The 18,925-nt window shown below is 37.7% G+C and overlaps 2 protein-coding genes across 2 annotated transcripts in view; one reads left to right on the forward strand and one right to left on the reverse strand.

Annotated features, from left to right (window-relative positions):
- The window catches only part of slc35e2b (solute carrier family 35 member E2B), a 9,935-nt gene extending 3,133 nt beyond the window's left edge, over window positions 1–6,802 (forward strand). Inside the window, exons 3-9 of the mRNA XM_015398258.1 lie at window positions 1,821–1,956; window positions 2,069–2,196; window positions 2,520–2,640; window positions 2,715–2,768; window positions 2,841–2,913; window positions 3,408–3,553; window positions 5,692–6,802. Coding sequence (XP_015253744.1) covers window positions 1,821–1,956; window positions 2,069–2,196; window positions 2,520–2,640; window positions 2,715–2,768; window positions 2,841–2,913; window positions 3,408–3,553; window positions 5,692–5,920 — 887 coding nt within the window. The 3' untranslated portion in view covers window positions 5,921–6,802. The remainder of the gene's footprint in view (window positions 1–1,820; window positions 1,957–2,068; window positions 2,197–2,519; window positions 2,641–2,714; window positions 2,769–2,840; window positions 2,914–3,407; window positions 3,554–5,691) is intronic.
- Window positions 6,803–9,714: 2,912 nt separating this feature from the next.
- slc25a45 (solute carrier family 25 member 45) lies at window positions 9,715–14,977 on the reverse strand. The gene is made up of 6 exons (XM_015398266.1): window positions 14,856–14,977; window positions 14,719–14,762; window positions 14,575–14,646; window positions 14,302–14,490; window positions 11,474–11,708; window positions 9,715–10,640 (listed from the first exon to the last, which is right to left on the reverse strand). Exons 1-6 carry the CDS (start codon window positions 14,890–14,892, stop codon window positions 10,360–10,362), a joined length of 858 nt encoding a protein of 285 aa, XP_015253752.1. The 5' UTR covers window positions 14,893–14,977; the 3' UTR covers window positions 9,715–10,359.
- Between the last annotated feature and the right edge of the window lie 3,948 nt (window positions 14,978–18,925).

Raw genomic sequence — 18,925 nt, forward strand, 5'->3', positions numbered from 1 at the left:
TGCATTTATACAACGCAAGCGTCTCACATGCGCAATAGAGAAAGCAATGACGTTACAGGCCAGGGTGCTCTGTGTTTACAGAAGTTGTCAAGTTCTCTTCTATCTTATGCAGCTTCCCGACTTGAAAAGGGATGGATAAATTGATGCAGACTTTGTTGAACAGGGTTTTACTCAAAGGATTGAACACAGTTTTCTTCCTTTTATCCTCCAATTATTTAGTGAGTGTCAGGATATATTTACAATTGGTCCAGAAGCAGGTAAAAACCTTTAAACAAACCCAAAAGAAGAAAAATAAATACTGATTTGTATGGGGCGACAGTGGCGTTGGATGTAGGAGTTTGTCCTGAAATCGAAGGGTTGACGGTTCAAGCCCTGACTCCGACTTTCAGTGTCGTCGTGTCCTTGGGCAAGACACTTCACCTGCATTGTCTACCTCTGGTGGTCAGAGGGCCCGGTGGCGCCAGTGTACGGCAGCCCCGCTGCGTGAGTTTGTGCGTGAATGGGTAAATGAATGTAGTGTAAAGCACTTTGGTCAAGTCTCCTGACTTGAATAAAGGTGCTATATAAGTACATGCCATTTACCATTTACCATGTTAGCTTACATAAATTAGTTCCACTTAAAGGAAATGATAAACTGTACAACACTAAGCAAACCGCTGTGAATCAAACCCACAAAGTCATTAAAGTTAAATGAACAAGTAACTAAACTTAAAGTTCCTTAACTTTCAAATACATTTCAATTACAATTTCGACTGTCTGTGTGGTCGTCCTTCTCGATTCGGTGCCGGGGCGCTCCATTTTTAAAAACCGAGGAACAACTACAATGGACAACTACGACAAAAGGTTAATTGAGGAGGTTCGGAAGTACAACCACTTGTACAATGCATCAGACAAATTATATAAAGATGCCAAAGTCTCTGCCAAAACAAAGTTCTTGTGACCATCCGCCGAAGTTCTTGCAAGTTCTCCAGTAGGCTCCCTCTAGCGCTTTGGCGAGAAACTGCTGTGCGTCCCTAGAAATTCCAGACTGACGGTGCAAAAGAATACCAGCAAAACTGGTTCACAACCAGACGCAAGCGACATTTGATGTGTGCGGTTGCAGAAGTAGAATCTGCCCTTAATTATCCGCACAAGCATAATGCTGTTAAGCTTGTAAGTAGGGCAGATTAATCGTGATTATTGAAATAATCGTCAACTAATTTAGTAATTGATTAATCCTTAATTGGAGTATAGGAAAAAAAATCCTTTAGCTGACAGTAACCTACTTAGAGCAGTTATTGTACAAAAATTGTAGAAAAAAAAATATTAATATTTTGCATTTTAGATAAAAAGATATTTTTTCCTGTCGATATGTTTGATTCAGAACTCAACAAGTCAAAAAAGTTTTAGTTTCACCTGTTTTAATTCTTTATAAAATCTTCTTTCAGGAACCTTTCGCTGTCCGATTATTAATGGATCAATCAAATAATCGTTAGTTACGGCCCTGGTTTTAAACCAGAAGGTCCAGTTTTGCTCCTCGCTGATTTATCACCTTCCTGTGACAAACTGCAGCTTTCTGTTAAAGATGACTTTCTTCATACAAGGTGAGCCGATCTGGATGTCGTAAAGATGGAGAGAAAACAAACAAAACACAGCATTTTGTTGCTGTAATTTGAATAAATATGAAACACCTTCGAGGTTATGAGGAGCTTTCTCCTGTAAAGCCCTTTAAAGTGTCAGACGTATATTATAAAGTTGCTGTCTGGCACTGTTTGTTTAAACTAACAGCTTCACTAGCGTCTATTTATTTATTTGTTCATTTCTCCTTGCCTCCCCTTTAGGTGCGGTTCAGATGATGTCCACCACCATCATAGGCTGCCTGAAGATGTTCATTCCCTGCTGCCTCTACAAGCACAAATCCAGATCTGAGTACCCAGCCAACTTCATCATGATCATGCTGTTTGTTGGGCTGATGAGGTGCTCGCCCTTCAAACCACATCAACTATTATGCAGCAGCTGATGCTGAATCAGCCGTTTGGAGGAAAAAAAAATCTGACTTGACAAAAATTCCTTGTGTGTGCTCTTTTAGGTTCACCACTGTGGTTCTGGGATTAGTGAGTTTGAAGAACGTGGCGGTGTCGTTCGCTGAGACGGTGAAAAGCTCGGCGCCCATATTTACTGTAATCATGTCCAGGTTGATCCTTGGAGAATATACGGGTGAGCAGACGTGCTTTAACGGCAGTTAAAGCTGTATTTTTAGCTTGGTTTGGTTAAGTAGCAGATCAGATTTCATTGGTTTGGCCTCATATTACGAAGATATAAACCAAACATCTGATAATTTAAAGATTTAAACTGAGGTAGACCTGCGTCTCTATGCTAGATGATCTCATGACCCGGAGCTGTAGGGCAAAAACCTTCAATACGAGTCTCTATCTGGTCACACCAGTGGAGCAGCCAGGAGGAATCGGCTCACTGGTGTCATGTTGACAGCAGCCCTGAATCATTCATGTAATTGTTTCTGTTTGTTGTCCGACCTGCAGGCCTCTGGGTAAACCTGTCCCTGTTTCCTGTCATGGCCGGCCTGGCCCTCTGCACAGCCTCAGAGATCAGCTTCAACATGCTCGGCTTCTCCGCCGCGCTCTCCACCAACATCATGGACTGGTCTGTACCTCGGCCATCGCTCCCATCCTCAGCACGCCGTAACCTTTAACTAACTGCGCTTTTCTTGACCCCAGCCTGCAGAACGTTTTCTCCAAGAAGCTGCTGAGCGGAGACACGTACAGATTCAGGTAAAACAAATAAAAAATTGTCTAAATCTTTTGTATTTGTGTGCTTAAGACTCTAAAGAAGCATCTTTTCAGCCCCCCAGAGCTGCAGTTTTACACCAGCGCAGCAGCAGTCATTATGCTGATCCCTGCCTGGGTGTTCCTGCTGGTAGGTAAACACTCAAAACCTCTGATCTGAAATGTTGTTCTAGCTAAATAAACATTAAACGGCCACGTTAAGCTAAAGCCAGTAGTTATCTAAAAACATGCCAAAGGATTCATAACCCTCAGACATCCACATCTTATCAAATTACATCCCCCCAAAACATCTGATGCTGCATCCACCGCCATCCGCTTGAGATTTTTACCCCCGTCTCTCCTCCTCTAAAAAGAAAAGCAAAATTTACACTAAACTGAACACAAGTTGACTCTTAAGTTTGTGTTTTTACTGTTAAAAAAATTAAATAAATCAACCTTCAAGATATAATCTGCAAGGCAGCGTCTGGCACACATTGGTACCAACCAAGGTCCTCTGCTGATAATAAGAAGATAAGAAGGCCAGCTGTGTTTTCTAATCCAAAGCTAAAATAAAAATGCTTTAATTTCTGTTATATTCAGCATCTGGGAGTTGAAGGCCGCTGCTCTTTGTTTCCTTCCTTCCAGGATTTTCCAGCTGTGGGAAAAGGAGGGCAGAGGTTCTTGTTCAGTCAGGACATTATCTTGTTGCTGCTGTTTGACGGCGGCCTGTTCCACCTGCAGAGCGTCACCGCCTACGCCTTGATGGGGCGCATTTCCCCCGTCACTTTCAGGTAACGGACCCAGAACCATCTCGGTTTGGATCCACTTAAATGTTGTCTTGGAGCAAATACTGCAGTGAATTCACAACACTATTTAGCCTACTTCATGAGATAAACCTGCTATCACCGTTATCTTCTGCACACCAAAGTCCAAATAGAGTTCAAGAATAATCCTGAGATACCAAGCCCACATTTATCTAATGTGCACTGCAGTCTTAATCCCAATAATCCACACTGCCACATTTTAACAAAGAGAAAAGAAAGAAAATAAAAAGAATGGTAACTGGTTCTGCTGGTTTAAGAGTTTTAACATAATAAACCATCTGTTAAACTGTCATGCTTGTGGTTGCGGTCATTCATTACCTTTGGGTTGAAAGGTAACAGGAGCAAACAAGCTTAAAGAACCAAACCCGCGATAAAACTGAATCTCTTTGTAACAGTTAAGCAGATACAAGGTAAAAATAAATAAAAACAATGATCTCTTTTTACACTCATAACAAAAATACCTCCTAATAAAGAGATCAGCAGACGATGGTGCTATTTTTTTAATCCAGATTAAAGGGGGATCCATCTATTGAAATCACTTCCTCACTTTAAATTCGTTGTGTTTTTGATGAGTCAGCAGATTTCAAAGGCGTTTTCCACAGGATTGTGCCGATACTGTCAGCTCCCTGTCTTTGCTATCGCTAATCAACAAACCTGCACATCAGCTGCAATCTGCATGGCAGCTGTCAGAATATTTACAACCTTCCTGTTTCTACCATCTACAAAATATTTAGTCCTGTTGTCTCTCGTCCAGAAGTGGGAATCTTAATTCATGAATTAAGATTTTATTACTTATTAATAAAATTATTATCAATTAATAAGATTTTATTAATGTGCTCTTCACATGCTTAAATAAAAGCGTCATTGACTTCTTTTGAAGGCCAAATAAAGATGCATCTTTTTTTTTAATCGGCTTTTTCCTTATTTGTTTGGTTTGTTTTGTTTGTTGAAGCACTGTCTTGAAATCTGCTATATGCATAAAGATTTACTGTATTATTTTATCTTAGTTTTATATTTAATTTGAATAACTGTGATTAATTGATTATTTAAATAATCGTCGACTAATTTAGTAATTGATGAATTATTAAATGAGAGTAGAGACTCTAAAATATGCCTTTAGTTGACAGAGCGACCCAATTAGAGCAGAAATTATACCAAAATTGTAAAAAAATATATCTACATATTTTGCATTTAAAATAAAAATAAATTTTTTATCTGTCAATATGCTCTATCCAGGACTCCTCAAGTAGAAAAGATTTAGTTTGACCTGGTTTAATTCTTTTAAAAAATTGTTTTTAAGGAACCTTTTGCGATCTGATTATTAATCAATTAATCGTAAAAATGATCAACAGATTAATCGATTAGCAAAAGAATGATTAGATGCAGCCCTAGTTTATGTTTTCCCACCGAATCAGACAGAGGCAGCTGCCTGAGTTAAGTAGATAAAAAGCTTTTGTGACCATTTTAGTTTCTCAGACATTTTATAACACTGTCTCCCCTTATTTTTTCTATTTCTTTTTTTTATTCATCTTATTTGTTTTTCTTTTTGTTCTTTTGTTTTTTTTCCATTTTAAAATACCTGTGAAATTTAGTTTTAATGCTTATTACATATTTTCTATTTGTCCAATAAGCCTCAATTCAATACTGAAATATTACTGTCCATCAGTTATTACATATATCAAACGGAACAAGCTGTTGCAAACACCCAAATATTTAGAAATGAATTAAGATTAATGGGATGCCCAAACATTTTCCTTGGACTGTGTGTATATACCCATGCAGACAGGAAGAAATGTGTCGTCATTTCCCCGTCCAGAGGATTGCATGCCCTGGAAGTGAAACAAATACATTTTTTCAAATTAATAAAAACTACAGAATTTAATTGAAAGAATTTTAAGTCGATTTACAAAACATGTTCTTTGCTTGCAATAAAAATAAAAATTCCCTCCATAGCTATCAGCCAAAATGTTCATATCTGTCCCTAATGGTTTCAGGAGTCAGATTTAAACATAAAGCTGTTTATATCGGCCGTTACTCTGTGTGAAACTGTAGTAGCTGTGCTTGACATTTAAAAACCAGCAGTAACATCTCTCTCCCCTCCTCAGTGTCGCCAGCACCGTAAAACATGCGCTGTCGGTTTGGCTGAGCGTCATCGTGTTCAGCAACCAGATCACTATCCTCAGCGCCACCGGCACGGTCCTCGTCTTCATCGGAGTCTTCTTGTACAACAAAGCGCGTCAGTTCCAGAGGGAGACCCTGCAGGCCATGGCTGCTGAACAGAGCAACAAACCATTGCTGCGGGACCAGGATTTCCAACCCTCACAGCCAAAGTGAGGATTAAAAGCCTCACATTCCAGTTAAAGACAGTCTTTATGGAGATGAGGTTAACCTGCGCCACCTGTCAGGCGAAGCTATCTGCATTCCTGTGGAACTAGACGAAAAGTATTTCCTTACCACACTTCTTTGTTCCTTTTTTTTTGTATGCGTGCATTTTAAAGTTGTAAACTCAGGGAATTGCTGCTCGGTTCTTCTGTGGTACAGCTGCTGCTAGACGCGCCACGGCTGCACCATTTAAACTGTTGCAGGTGGTGCAGCCTCTGCCACGCCACCTGATGCAACATAAAGCTCATTTGGAGTTTTGATGTGTAAAAGAAATATTTGATGCCTCATTTCTTTTTTTTTTTGTTAATAGTTTTTTCCTGCTTTGACACATTTAAAGGAAATGTGAAATTAGAGAGCCATGATTTGCATTCTAGGAATGCTTCTGTCATGTAAGTGTGTTTATTTTTTCTCTTTAACTTACTGTAAGAAAAATTACAAACATACATTCTGACCACAGTCATGTTGGCTGTAGTGTCTGCACACAAATTAAGGGTCTTGTATAATATGTATTTTATTAATCATATTTTTTATACTCTTTAATGAGGTTCTGTGACTAAAAATGCAACTTGTGCTCAGATTTACATTAAGAGCTGACTGACTTGAACGTAAACATTTTTTATTGACGTTAAACCCTCTCATCGCTGCTTTTTGTTATATTTTCACATGTGTGCGCATAAACAGCTGTTTTTTTTTTTTTTGTTCAAAACTGATTTGCTTACAATGAATAACTAATTGTAAACTGTGATGAAGCGATAAGAGGTTTTCTACTCTAATGTAAATATATCACTGTGGATATAATAATGTTTTGTCCTCCATGGAAAAATAAAAAACAAATCCTTCCTGCAGCGGGTTTGCTCTGTCGTTTATTTGGTTTGAGTTTCTCGGCCGCAGCAGCTTAGATGAAATCTACAGCCTGCGTTGGTAAAAGGTGCAATGATTGCATGGCGCAGAAATTAGAGCATAGAGTGGTTTATTATTACAGAGGTCCCTTTCATTGCCTTAGTAACTTAATCTCAGTGATACTATTCTAAAAAAAAATACCAACTGGCAATGTCTTTTATTAGGAGCAACATAAAGCACAAACCTGAAAAGGGTTTTATTTATCTATATTCAGCCTCCTTTGCTTTTATAACTCCAAATATACCTAATGTATATATAGTCCACCTGTGTGTAAATACAGCTGTTCTGTGAGGGCAGGAAAGGTTTGTTAGAGAACGAGAGATGCTGGAGACCAAACAGCATCGTGGGGACCAAAGAGCACTACAGATGTGTTTTGGAAAAAGTTGGTTCATAAAAGATTATCTTCTGTTATGAGCATTTCAAAATGCTCTGTGGAGCAGCCAACATGCTCATGGTAATTGGAGAATATGTTTGCAGAAAAATAATTTTCTTTCCTCTGTTTAAACAGGTAGTATATTTAAAGATAAAATAAAGTTTAGTGGAAATGCTCCATGGTTTTGGGTACAGCCAAACATAGGACAGATATGTTAAACCCATAATTTTAAAGAAACATGGACTGTCTAATTACAGCCTTAAACGTATTCTTTACTGAAAGATGTATAGTGCTCTCTTGTCATGTGATACGAGCCAAGCTTATATGAGGTTTAAATGCAAAGGAACTGCTCTATCTGCAGTGTTATGCACTGTTTAGACCGGAGAGCCCAGATGGTAACTCCACATTTTAATCCATTATAGAATTAAGTAAGAATTGTGTTCTTGCTCTTGAAAAAAGCAAGAACATAATTTCTATAAAATCCAGTCTGGCATTTATGGAGAATAAAAAAAAAAGCAATATTAAAAAGGATTTTAGACAAAAATCTGAATTATGTCATTTGACCTTCTTTAAAAGCTAGTGTGCATGAAAAACAAACATCACCTTGGATACACCATCCCGATGTTGGAACATAGTACTGGCAGTATAATGCTGGGGGGATGTGTTCACTAACTGGAGACAGTGGAGCAGGTCTCAGACTATAGGGCAGGGGTCCGAATAAAGAAATACAACAACCAGTAAAGGTCCAGAGACATTTTTAATTATAATCTATTAATTTAAACAGAATATAACACTGAAATAAAATGAGGTGTTTATGCATCCATGTTATATAATGAATTTTCAAATAAAGAAATATTTTAAAAAGGTGAACATTTTTACATTTTTAAATCTAAAGTGTTTTTTTAAGTAGAGAACAATATTCTTTCAGTTTTGTATATAGACAATTTCCCGATTCACATATTTTATAAAACACCTGAAGTGACCGTTTTTTTTATTTTTTTATTTCTTTTTTCTGGCTTAATGAGAGCAGTGGGCTTCAGGCTGCCCTGCAAGGCTTTAAACCTGGGTTTGAATGAAGACAAAGCCATTCTAAAGCACCTTTCAAGGTGCTTATTTTGAGCCTGGATCCATATTTATTTTTAATTATGTTCATGGTGGAGAATCCTGCTTCACAGCAGCAGGTTAAGCCAAACATACTTAAAATGTGCAGGGTTGTCTTTGAGCACACCATTTCACTTTTTACTAGTTCCATTCCACACTTTCTCTGCTTTCGTTTTCTCATCGTCTTCTCCTTTCCCTCCGCCTGCTGTGTCTGAAAGTACTTTAAAGGACGCTCCGCAGGGCTTTACCATATTACCAGGAGAAGCAGCGCAAGTGAAGTTAGACACTTGTCGGACAACATGCAGTAATTTATAAATGTTTTAAATCAGGTTGGGTCCGGATCTGGCCCCTGATCCGCTAATCTGTGACTTCTTCTATAGGGAGACAGATTTGGCTAAATATGGACCAATCTTGGAAGTTTTTCAAAAATAATAATGGCTATAGGCCCTCTGCAGGAACTACATAATAATATATATCTATGTGTGGATGTAATGTACATTCAACATCAAAAAAATAAATGCAACTGAGAACAAGAATTGAATATTGAAGTTTTTCTCTATTTAGTCTGGTCAAGCTTGGCCACTTGGGAACAAACTATGGTGAAACATGTCCGATAGACAGATACTCTTGTTTGTTTGATTGAAAACTAATAATTTACCTCCAGCCTATTAAATATAAACTCCTTTTTGTTGATCATTTAGATAATATTACATGTGGCTGTAATGTGAGAAAATTTAAAAAGGTTCCTTTACGTGGCGCGGCAGAATTGGGATTGATTTAAGAGACGGATTTCCTCTTGGTTTAAAGGCCCATTTGGCTTCCTTTTCCAGAGAGTTTTGTCTTTTATTTAAAACACTCTAAAAAGTAATAAAATCATATTTCTGGCACAAGTTTAGGAATAAATATAATGTAATCAGAAGTTTTCGAGTATCTGTAGACATATAAATTATCTTTCAACAACCCTATTCCTGACACCTTAGTAAGAGAAGCACTGCTGCTGACACCTCAATGGTTTTTTCAAAAACCCATCAACATCAAAATCCAATCATTATTTAATAAACAATGTAAAAATGCTGTTTTTCTGACATTTTCTGAAAAACAATTGGGGAAAGGGAAGCTATAACAATGGTAACCCTTCATAAGATCATTAAATGATACAGAATAAAAATTGTGCCTGTAGTGCAGAAAAGTATTATGTTGAAGATCTGACTAAAGAGAAATCTATTTTCATCTTTGAACGTCATAAAACTTATTAAGTTAATGCAATAATTCACATCTTTCACTCTCCTAGTTTGAAATAAACCCTTATATATATAGCAAGGCTAAAACAGAACACTTTATAGATTTAACATTAACAAAAAGGCAATGCAAATGTTCAAATGTCCTTGGATTAGGAGTGGTCTAACAGATAATTCAAGCCTGTAAGGAGAACTAGCATATTTGAGGCAGATATGTGCTTAGAAAATAAATCTTAAAAGCTTAAAGTTTGTAGGTTGTTAAAAAAATTGCATAACATAACATGACATCAGATAGTCCCATTATAGGATCTTAGCTAAAATATTTCAGTAGTACTAGAATAAATTATGACAGTGTGGCATTAAAGTTGGGAAGCTAATGTCAGCAGCTCTCATCTATCACAGAAGCACCCTAGCTTAGCAGAAAATCTAATGATGTATGCTATATTGGTGTTGAAAGAGTATTGTAATAAAAATGTGGTTTCTCTGTTAGGCTGTTGAGGCTTTTAGGTTTAGTCGAACTACTTTTATTTGTGTATCCTTAATCAGATCATATATGTACTTAAATAAAAGCAAGTTTTGGTAATTTGATGGTTCTGCGTTCAGAATTTGAGTAATGAGCTGATTTTTCTGTACAAACATAAGGGAACAGGAGGTATTGGAACTCATTTTGTTATTATTTGTCAATGAATGAAATGTAACCTGGAAACTGTTAGACTTAAAGTTAACTTTCTTGCTTCCTTTTTGAAAAACAAAGTCCTTTTTTACTAGCGAAGATGCTTCTATTTACTAGGTGAACGGAAAATCTTCAGCAGACTCTCGTAGGTGAGGAAGGTGACGGCGTTGACAGGGAAAGCCCTGACACTGTTCAGTAGAAGACCCTTGAAGAAGACTCTGACTCCTTCGTCCTTTAAGCTGACTCTTATGCAGTGCAGGACGCCGCTATAGTGCCGACCGCCAGCTCCAGACATTTGGAGCCGAGCCTTTATGACGTCCATGGGTGTGGCGCATGCCCAGGTCACTACACCTGCTACGCCCCCCGCCATAAGTATTGCAAAGGTACCTGAGGAAACACAAAACATTAGGAATTATTATGAAAATCAGTTACTGTACTGTAGTGTGTTAAATGATACTTTTGGGGGGTGTTTTTCCACATTTTATACAAATAAGCTTTAAAATACATTTTCTAAATTTTCCTTAAAACTAAGGTCTGTGAAAGATAAGTTCCATTTTTATTATAAAGCTGGCAGCCATATGCAGTTCCAGCAGATTCCATAACAGTTTCTTCCCCACTGCCATTAGACTGCTGAATGTTGTGAAAAATGGGTTATTTTATTTAAAGAAAAAAAAGTATGTTAGAACTGTAAATATACAGTCATATTCTTATATTACTATTTTTTATGTATTTATTACTGTTTTCAAGGCTGCATTTGAAAATGAAATTGTCTAGAGCTGTTTCAAACGAAATGTCTTTTTGTTTACACTCGTGTATACATAAGGACAAAATAGATCTGTCTAAGTCATATTTGATTTGGAAGTTTGGTTTGGTTACAAAACAATACTTTCAGTCACGTATTTGTAGCTTGTAGGGTTATGAATTGGCAAAAATTTTGCAATATGATACATATCACAATATGTGTGTTACGATACAATTTATCCAGACATCCTACAGTAACAAAGATGATGTGTTTCAATTTCTATTATTATACGGCTCTGGAAAGCATATCTCGTTGTTCTGCTTTGGTTGGTGCAGAAAGGCTGTATAATAGTTGTGTATTTCCAACTAGTGGCAGGGGTGTCTTAGTGCTAGGTAAGATTATGAAATTAAAGTTTGCTCTAGTATGTTCAAAAAAGATTCTTAGACGTGAGTTCTTGCATCAGGAATCTCAGACTGACCTGGCTCCTCTCCAGTCTCAGTCAGGGTTTTGCGGATGACCTCATAAGGGAGGAAATAGAGTCCATAACAGGGTACATCCCTCAGAGCCATAGCCACCCCTCCTTTGTACAGACCCTTTAGACCCTTCTCCTTCAGTATGACAGCTACGCAGTGTATGGGTCCACGGTAGCGCTCAGCAGCAGTTTGACCCTGCAGACGCACCTTCACCAGATCAATTGGAGCACAAACCAGCACCTGGAGGCACAGGATCATAAAGTATTAGTCAACTCTAATTATTTTAAAATTACATAGATATATTTTAAACATTTGTTCTTATAACAAGACATGAAAAACTTTAATCTCCTCTTTGGTTATTTCTCTTTTCTCTTTTGTTGCACTTAAATGCCTCTCTTCATTGTTATCAGAGTTAATACAAAATGCAGATTTCAGATAAATTTCATTGTTACTGAAAAAATAGCCTCAAACCAATCTGGCCTTATGTTAACACATACTTCTCACTTTGTTAGATATAAAATGCATTTGGAGGTTTTCTTTATTTAAGATCAAACTGATCTTAAATAAACTTCTAAATACATTCTTATCAGATATTTTTGCTTGTTTTAAAGCAGTATGTCTAGTAGTGCAGCTGCTACTCCAGGTTTCATAAAAAAAAAAAAAGTCCATTCAGAGTGAACGATGCTATGCACTGGAAAAAAAATGAAATTGAGATAAACTATTTTTTTCTTAAAATAAATTATTTTTGTCTCAAATTGAGGAGGAAAGTGAGAAACTTTTCCAGTGGAACAAGACAATTTACATTTAAAATAGGAAAAAAATAATTGCATTGTCTTATAATTGCATTGTCTTATTTTAAGTGCATTTTATATAATTGTCTTATTTTAAGAGTAGAAATACTCATTGCATTGGCAGATCCTCTTTTTTACCTGCCCAAATTTAAGGCATACACTTAATTTAAAAAAGTTGACTTATTTCTAGATGGTTTTTGCAGTGTGTTCCACTTTTAGCTGTCCCACCCCGTACTGTTCTCTGCAACACTGATGTCCAACTGTTAAAAGAGAGACCTGTGTTTGAAAGGCTGTAGCAAACAGGAATCCTTTGTGAACAGAGTAAAGATTGGGAAGGAAACATTGTGCAGAGTTGCAGAGCAGGGCGGCCAACACAGTGTCCTGTGCAAAAACATCCTGTTCGCTCTCAGTGATCTCCTTCCTTTTCTCCTTCAGTATTTGGAAATGGGACGGATCAACAATGCTAAACGTCCAACGATGGAATCAATATTACAATAAATGCTTTTAGTATTTACTCAGTTTATCTCTGTCCGGACCTTTTGCATAGCACTAATATAACTTCAATGCTTTGGTAATGGCGGTTTGCTGCCATCTGAAGGTAAGTAAAACAATATTTATGATGGATCAAAAATCCTCTTTTTGGGCTACTTAGAGCTAGATGGGGAATACTCTGATAAAATAACATTAAATGGATGTGGTCAGCAGCTATCTGAAAACTCATCAAATTGATTCCCTCTGGTAGATAATTTAAAGTTTTGATGTATCTCTTAGTTATGACACCACAACTTTTTGAGTGGCATAGTTTTAAAGCTTTGTTTTTTTAAAGTTTTGCCTTTTTTTTTTCAACAAAAAGACGTTTTTGACTCATATTTGATGGCGGTACAGAGAAATCTGATCATCAGGTCTGTTTTACAGCTTAAATAACTAAAAGCCACTTAAGCAGAAATGTCATTTTATAAGTTTGAGACGTTGAACCGGGCTGCTCCATGAGACCATAAAAGACTCATCCAGGAGGTAAAAGAACAACCGAAAACCACATTTACTGCCCTCCAGTTCTCACTCGTCTCACCATTAAGAATGACCCACAACAAAAATGTCTTCCATTGATTCCCTTGAGAAACTTGTTTCATCCCAAACTTCAGGCTTTTAAGAGCTAAGTACTGTGTTCAATCTGATGTAAAACTATGCCATCCCCGAAAAAAAAGAACATCATAGCGACATTTTAACAAATGGATGTATAGATTTGGAACTATTTGCCAGTTTAAGACATGCAGAAAAGATGCAGGGAATTTGCTGATCTTGCAGGAACTTAGAGTAGAAGCCCCTGCCTCACCATATTAAACAGTCTTCAGACATTTTTCAAGCACAGGGTCTGGGCAGATACATGACAACAGAACCGCTCAGCTGTGGAATCATATCAATCCACTAGTCTGGAATATTCCAGACTAGTAGGCGAGAAGTCTGTCAGACATAGATTAGGGAACTACTAACTTTACTTTCTAGGAAAGGAAGGCAACAATAATACCTCCTCATTGACCAAAACATCACCACTTTCCCAGCAGGTAAGAAGAAATTGATGTTGGTACTCAACACCTCAGTCTATCCAAGGAAAAATAAATATGTAAAGTAACTTATTCTGGAACCTAAGAGGCAATGATGAGGTCTGTTGAGGACTATTGGTCAATGTCTCAATTAGATTTGGAGGTTTAGCACTTGAGATTGTTCTTATGTATGTCTTGTTATCTTATATAAAAAAACAAGGGAAACTGATCCAATAATCTTCTCTTGCTAGGTTTTATGACTTCAATAGAACATTAACTTAAATGCTAAATGACTTTTTCTCCTTTCTTTTAAATCTCTCAAATTATCATAAGATACATCAAAGATATATCACAATTACCCTGCTGTTACCACTGACTGTTAAATGAAAAACATTCACTCTGAGGCCAAAGCACCACAGAATCAAAGCCATACCAATACACGCTGGGTATATTAGCAAATAGAAGTTTGTGTGAAAACCACTGATTCTAAAGGGACCATACCTGCACAACGCCTGAGATGCAGCCCGCAGTGAAGACTTGCACAGAAGAGGCTTGTTTGCAGGGGCTGCGGATATTGCAGTCAGACTGAGAGATGTAATGTAAAGCATTGCTGTAAGAGCCAAAGACGATGGAGTTGGCCAGGCCAGTGGTCAGAACAGGAAAGGACATGCCTTTGAAAAATCCACGGAGCTGGAGTACAGATAAGATACAGAATAGTCAAAGGGCTTATGCTTAAAGGTTTATTATTAAAACAAGTGAGGATGTGTCACCTACTCCTTCATTCAAGTATGTTTTAGCCACACAGTCAAACATCCCTTTATACACAGACTTTGCTTGCAGACGCACCTACAAGCAAAACAAGATGTTTTATGATTTACACAGGATTACATATGTGGAGGTTTCTGAGCACCGCGTCACCTTCACTGTGTCCAACGGATGTCCAAGTGCAATCCCCACTGCACCTGCAAAAACCATCGAGGAGAAGTTTTAATTCCAGACGTTCAAGCATCAATCTGTGTTTCTGTTTTCAGAGACTTCACTAATGTTGTTTTTACCTGAAATGCTCCCAGCTACAAACTCCAAAAAAGGCATGACTTCACAATCAACAAAGCGATTCGTTTACTTGAGGCAGTACATTTACAGCCGCTTATGTACAAACTCCACCATAACCAGCTGCTGGATAGTTAATGAAGACAGGAGTTAAAAAAAAACTAACCAGGTGAAAAGGGAACATTGCTCTGGGCTGTAAGACTTTTCTTTATTATGTAGGTCTCTCTTATTTAATTAAAACAAGATGTAAAACCTTTCATAGCAATGCAGTTTATTTAAGTTAAGTTGTGCTGTATAGTTTAACTTTGTATGAAATAGTAATTCCAGTGACAGATTGTCCTAAGGTGGAGCATGAAGAGGTTTGCTAATGAGTCAGCAGTGCTTACCATCAGAAAGCGTCGCCTCATTGTTAAAACGTCTTTACAGATCTTTTTTTCACATAGTTTTGCAGCTTGTGGTTGATCTTTGGCTCCAGCTCTGAAGAGGTTGTATATTCAGCATGGCCGTCCTTTCAAAATAAAAGCTCTCTCTGATTACATGATTGTGCCTACGTTAGAAAACAAAGCAACATAGAAGGATTTTTAAGAAACTTATTTTTTCACACTTAGTTACAACGACATATACAAAAGATGTTGTTCTTTTCTCTTCTTTTTGGTCTTTATTATTTATTTTTTTCATGGTGATGTGACTTTGTTGTTTGTTTATATTGGTGAGCAAATAGTGAGAAGTTAAATCTTATTTGTTCAACAAGAGCAGAGGCTTTCAACCTTTTCAGCTTCTGACCCACAAAGTGGTGCCTGGGTTTGACTAAAGTTTTTACATTTCTTTTACAAGAAAACCACAGGTGTAATGACATCGACCAAAGTAGTTGGTTTTTTTTATTTCTAAGTGATGTTTTTATGTCTTTAAGCGCTTTAACCTTTTTAATTGTAATTTCTGTAGTGGATCTCCAGACCCCATGGTGGTTGCTCGAGTGTGAGCCCGACCCCAACTCTGGGAATCAATAGTCTGACTCTAAACAAATGATAAATAAATAATTCAATGTGATAAAAAATATAATTTATTAATTAACATTATTATTTCCCTTCATATGTAATATTTTGCATGAATTAATCTGAATTTTTAGGGGATCACCAGACTGTCACATCACATTGAGAACCTCTGCTCTGGAGCATGGATAACTTTATGTATTTACTGTATATATATATATATATATATATAAAAACATATTTTAGAAATATGGAGCCTAGCTGGAAGTTCAACTGAAGAAACAAATTGCTTTACTACATCCACCTTCGACACAGCCAATCAGCTTTGAACCACACCTCCACGAAAGCCAATCAGCATCCAAAGTTCATCTTAAAAGGCCTCCGATACGCACCTGTCTGCTCCTGTGCGCAGGCGGCGGATGCGCTGTGTGAATTCAGATGACACCGTTTCAACCAACCTCCATCCCCTCCTCTGCCATCATAGTAAAATCTTCATCAGAGTTTAATTTCTTCCTGGACTCTTGCTGCGTTCCCTGTCTCATCTTAACCGGTCCATCAGAAGACTGCAATGTTGAACCTGGTTCTGCCAGAGGTTTCTTCCCAATGGGGAATTTTTTCCTCTCCACTGTCGCTTCATGCTTGCTCATCATGGACAGGTTCATGCAACCTGTGTTATCCAAGCTGGACTTCCATTTTCCAGGTCCCTGAGTGAAGCTCTAGTATCAGCTCACACAGTCCACTGGATCTCCCCATAAAGCTCAGCATACCGTCTCCCTAACCAGCAGTCTACACACTGACCAACTTCATCTATCTCCACTCCACCACCAGTTTCATGCCTGGGGGGCGGGACATCCCTGTTCTTTGCTCCTGTTCATGCATATCTATCAAAATACAGCGCTATGTTTCCTGCCGAGGTCTGAGCACCAAAGACAAAGTAATTGCTTGTCCACAATGTTACGTCCACCAAGCTTGTTTGATGGGGGTAACATTAAAGGAGACCACACAAGGATTTTCTTATTAACTGAAATTTAATGTATTGAATTGTACTAAAGAAACAAAAAAAAACTGAAAAAGGGATAAATAAAATGGGAAATCAAAAATGGATTAATACAAAACCTATAACTAAACAGAAATAAGCCAATGCAAACAAAACTAACAAAACCCAACCATAGGATACAAACCAAACTAAACGGGGTTCTGAGGAGGAAAGAGGGAGAAGCCTCCTGTCTGCTGCTTGTATGACAGCTTTTAAAGCAGACAAGCACCAATTAGGGCAAAACAGAACACCTGCAGAAGGCCTGCCCCCAGAGCCCCGTAAGGAAAAGGGCAGAAACCCGCTGCAGGCGTCACACCTCCCCCTTTAAAACAGAGGATCCCAACTAGGACCTCTGTAGCTATTTTTCTGTTAGTCTGGTCCATCAACGGCACGAGAAAATGCATCAACCAGCACATTTTCAGTGCCTCAAATGTGCCGCATATCAAGGTTGTAAGGTTGCAGGAATAAGGCCCATCGCATCAACCGCTGATTTGGACTCTGTAAGGAGTGCAAAAAGGTCAAAGGGTTATGATCTGAATACACCACAACAGGAAATGCACCTCCACCCACATACACATCAAAGTGCTGCACATCCTCATCTAATCCTGCTGTAGCTCAAGTCTGCTTTCACAGAAGAGGCAAATGCCTTCACAACTTTTTCTTCCAAAGTGCGCCCAAAATAAGGTTTCAGTAAGTTTACATGACAAAGCTGAGTTGGTCGTTTACGGTCTGGGGTAGAAACCATATAGTCTTGTGCAGACGTTTGTCGCAACACAGAATATGGACTAAAACTTTGCCTGAAATGATTAACCTTGAATGGGAAGTAAGGCAAGCAATTAATTGTATCAATAAATTTCTCCTAATTGTTCTTTCTCTTTGTGTGAGTTTTTCAGATTGAAATACTACATGTTCTTAGAGACTCTAATTATTTATTTCAGAAACCAGTTCAAACCATCATTTTGTAATATACTTCTCAAAGGCATAATAATAACCCTTCAACATTTTTCCAGTTTTTGTTACTTTAAACTCCACGTACATTACATCACAAAGGTTGTGGTATATCAATCCTTTGAAAGAAAACTTTATTTTAAATGATTATATATTGCAAAGTATAGTACACAACCAATGTAATATGGCAGCAATAAAAGGGAATTTGCCAAAAGAAATCTTTTGTTTCACCAAAATTAAAGGATTAAAAGGTATAAAGACACACGGGGCTCCTCAGTGAAGCAGTGGATAGCATTGCTGCCTTGCAGCAAGAAGTTTTCCAGTTCGGAAAGCCCACATTCATATCTTCAGGTAACACAGAGTACATGTCAGACTTAATAATACTACTTCAGCGATAGTTTCAAGGTGTCTCTTTATTGTATGTCTCGTACCATGTCTTTCGGTTGTGGTGTTCTTTTTTCATCTCGTTACAGGTGATGAAGCAGACTGAAAATGTTTTGTCATTGTCTCTTTTCTATCTCCTCTTTCTTTCATCTTTTCTCTTTTTTTACTTTTTCTTTTTTCCTTTTTCTTCTTCTGTTTTTCTGCTGTATTTACATCGCAGTGTCCATATAAACTGTAAAACTCCCTGCATAATTATAATAAAGCAATTTATATGCATGAAACAAGTGGCGCAATATGGCAATTGCCGTACTGTTCCACTTGTGAAAGTAAAATCTGTTGGGCTCTTTTTGGCATCAAGACAATTATTCTTATTGCCACATTGCCAGACAGGACACTGTAAAAAAATAAATAAATAAATAAAAAAGCTACAGTAGAACTGCAGTCAGTCCCTAGAGTGGCATGGCCATCACTACCCCTACATAGTTAGAGACAAATGCAGAGGACTAATTTCCCACTGGGATCAGTTTCATAGTCATAGTACGCCACTTCTTTGATTTTATTTTGCTCAGGCTACTCGTAAACACGCAACTTGCCAAATGTTGAAAGGGCAATATCATTGCCTGTACTGTTAATATAAAGTAGAAATTTTACACATTTAGTTATAAAATGTCATAGGGGATGGTATTGGGGGGGTCATTTGCGAAGGGGGAGGATTTTT

Source organism: Cyprinodon variegatus, unplaced genomic scaffold (assembly GCF_000732505.1).
Source record: "Cyprinodon variegatus isolate N-32 unplaced genomic scaffold, C_variegatus-1.0 Scaffold921, whole genome shotgun sequence".
NCBI lineage: Eukaryota > Metazoa > Chordata > Actinopteri > Cyprinodontiformes > Cyprinodontidae > Cyprinodon > Cyprinodon variegatus.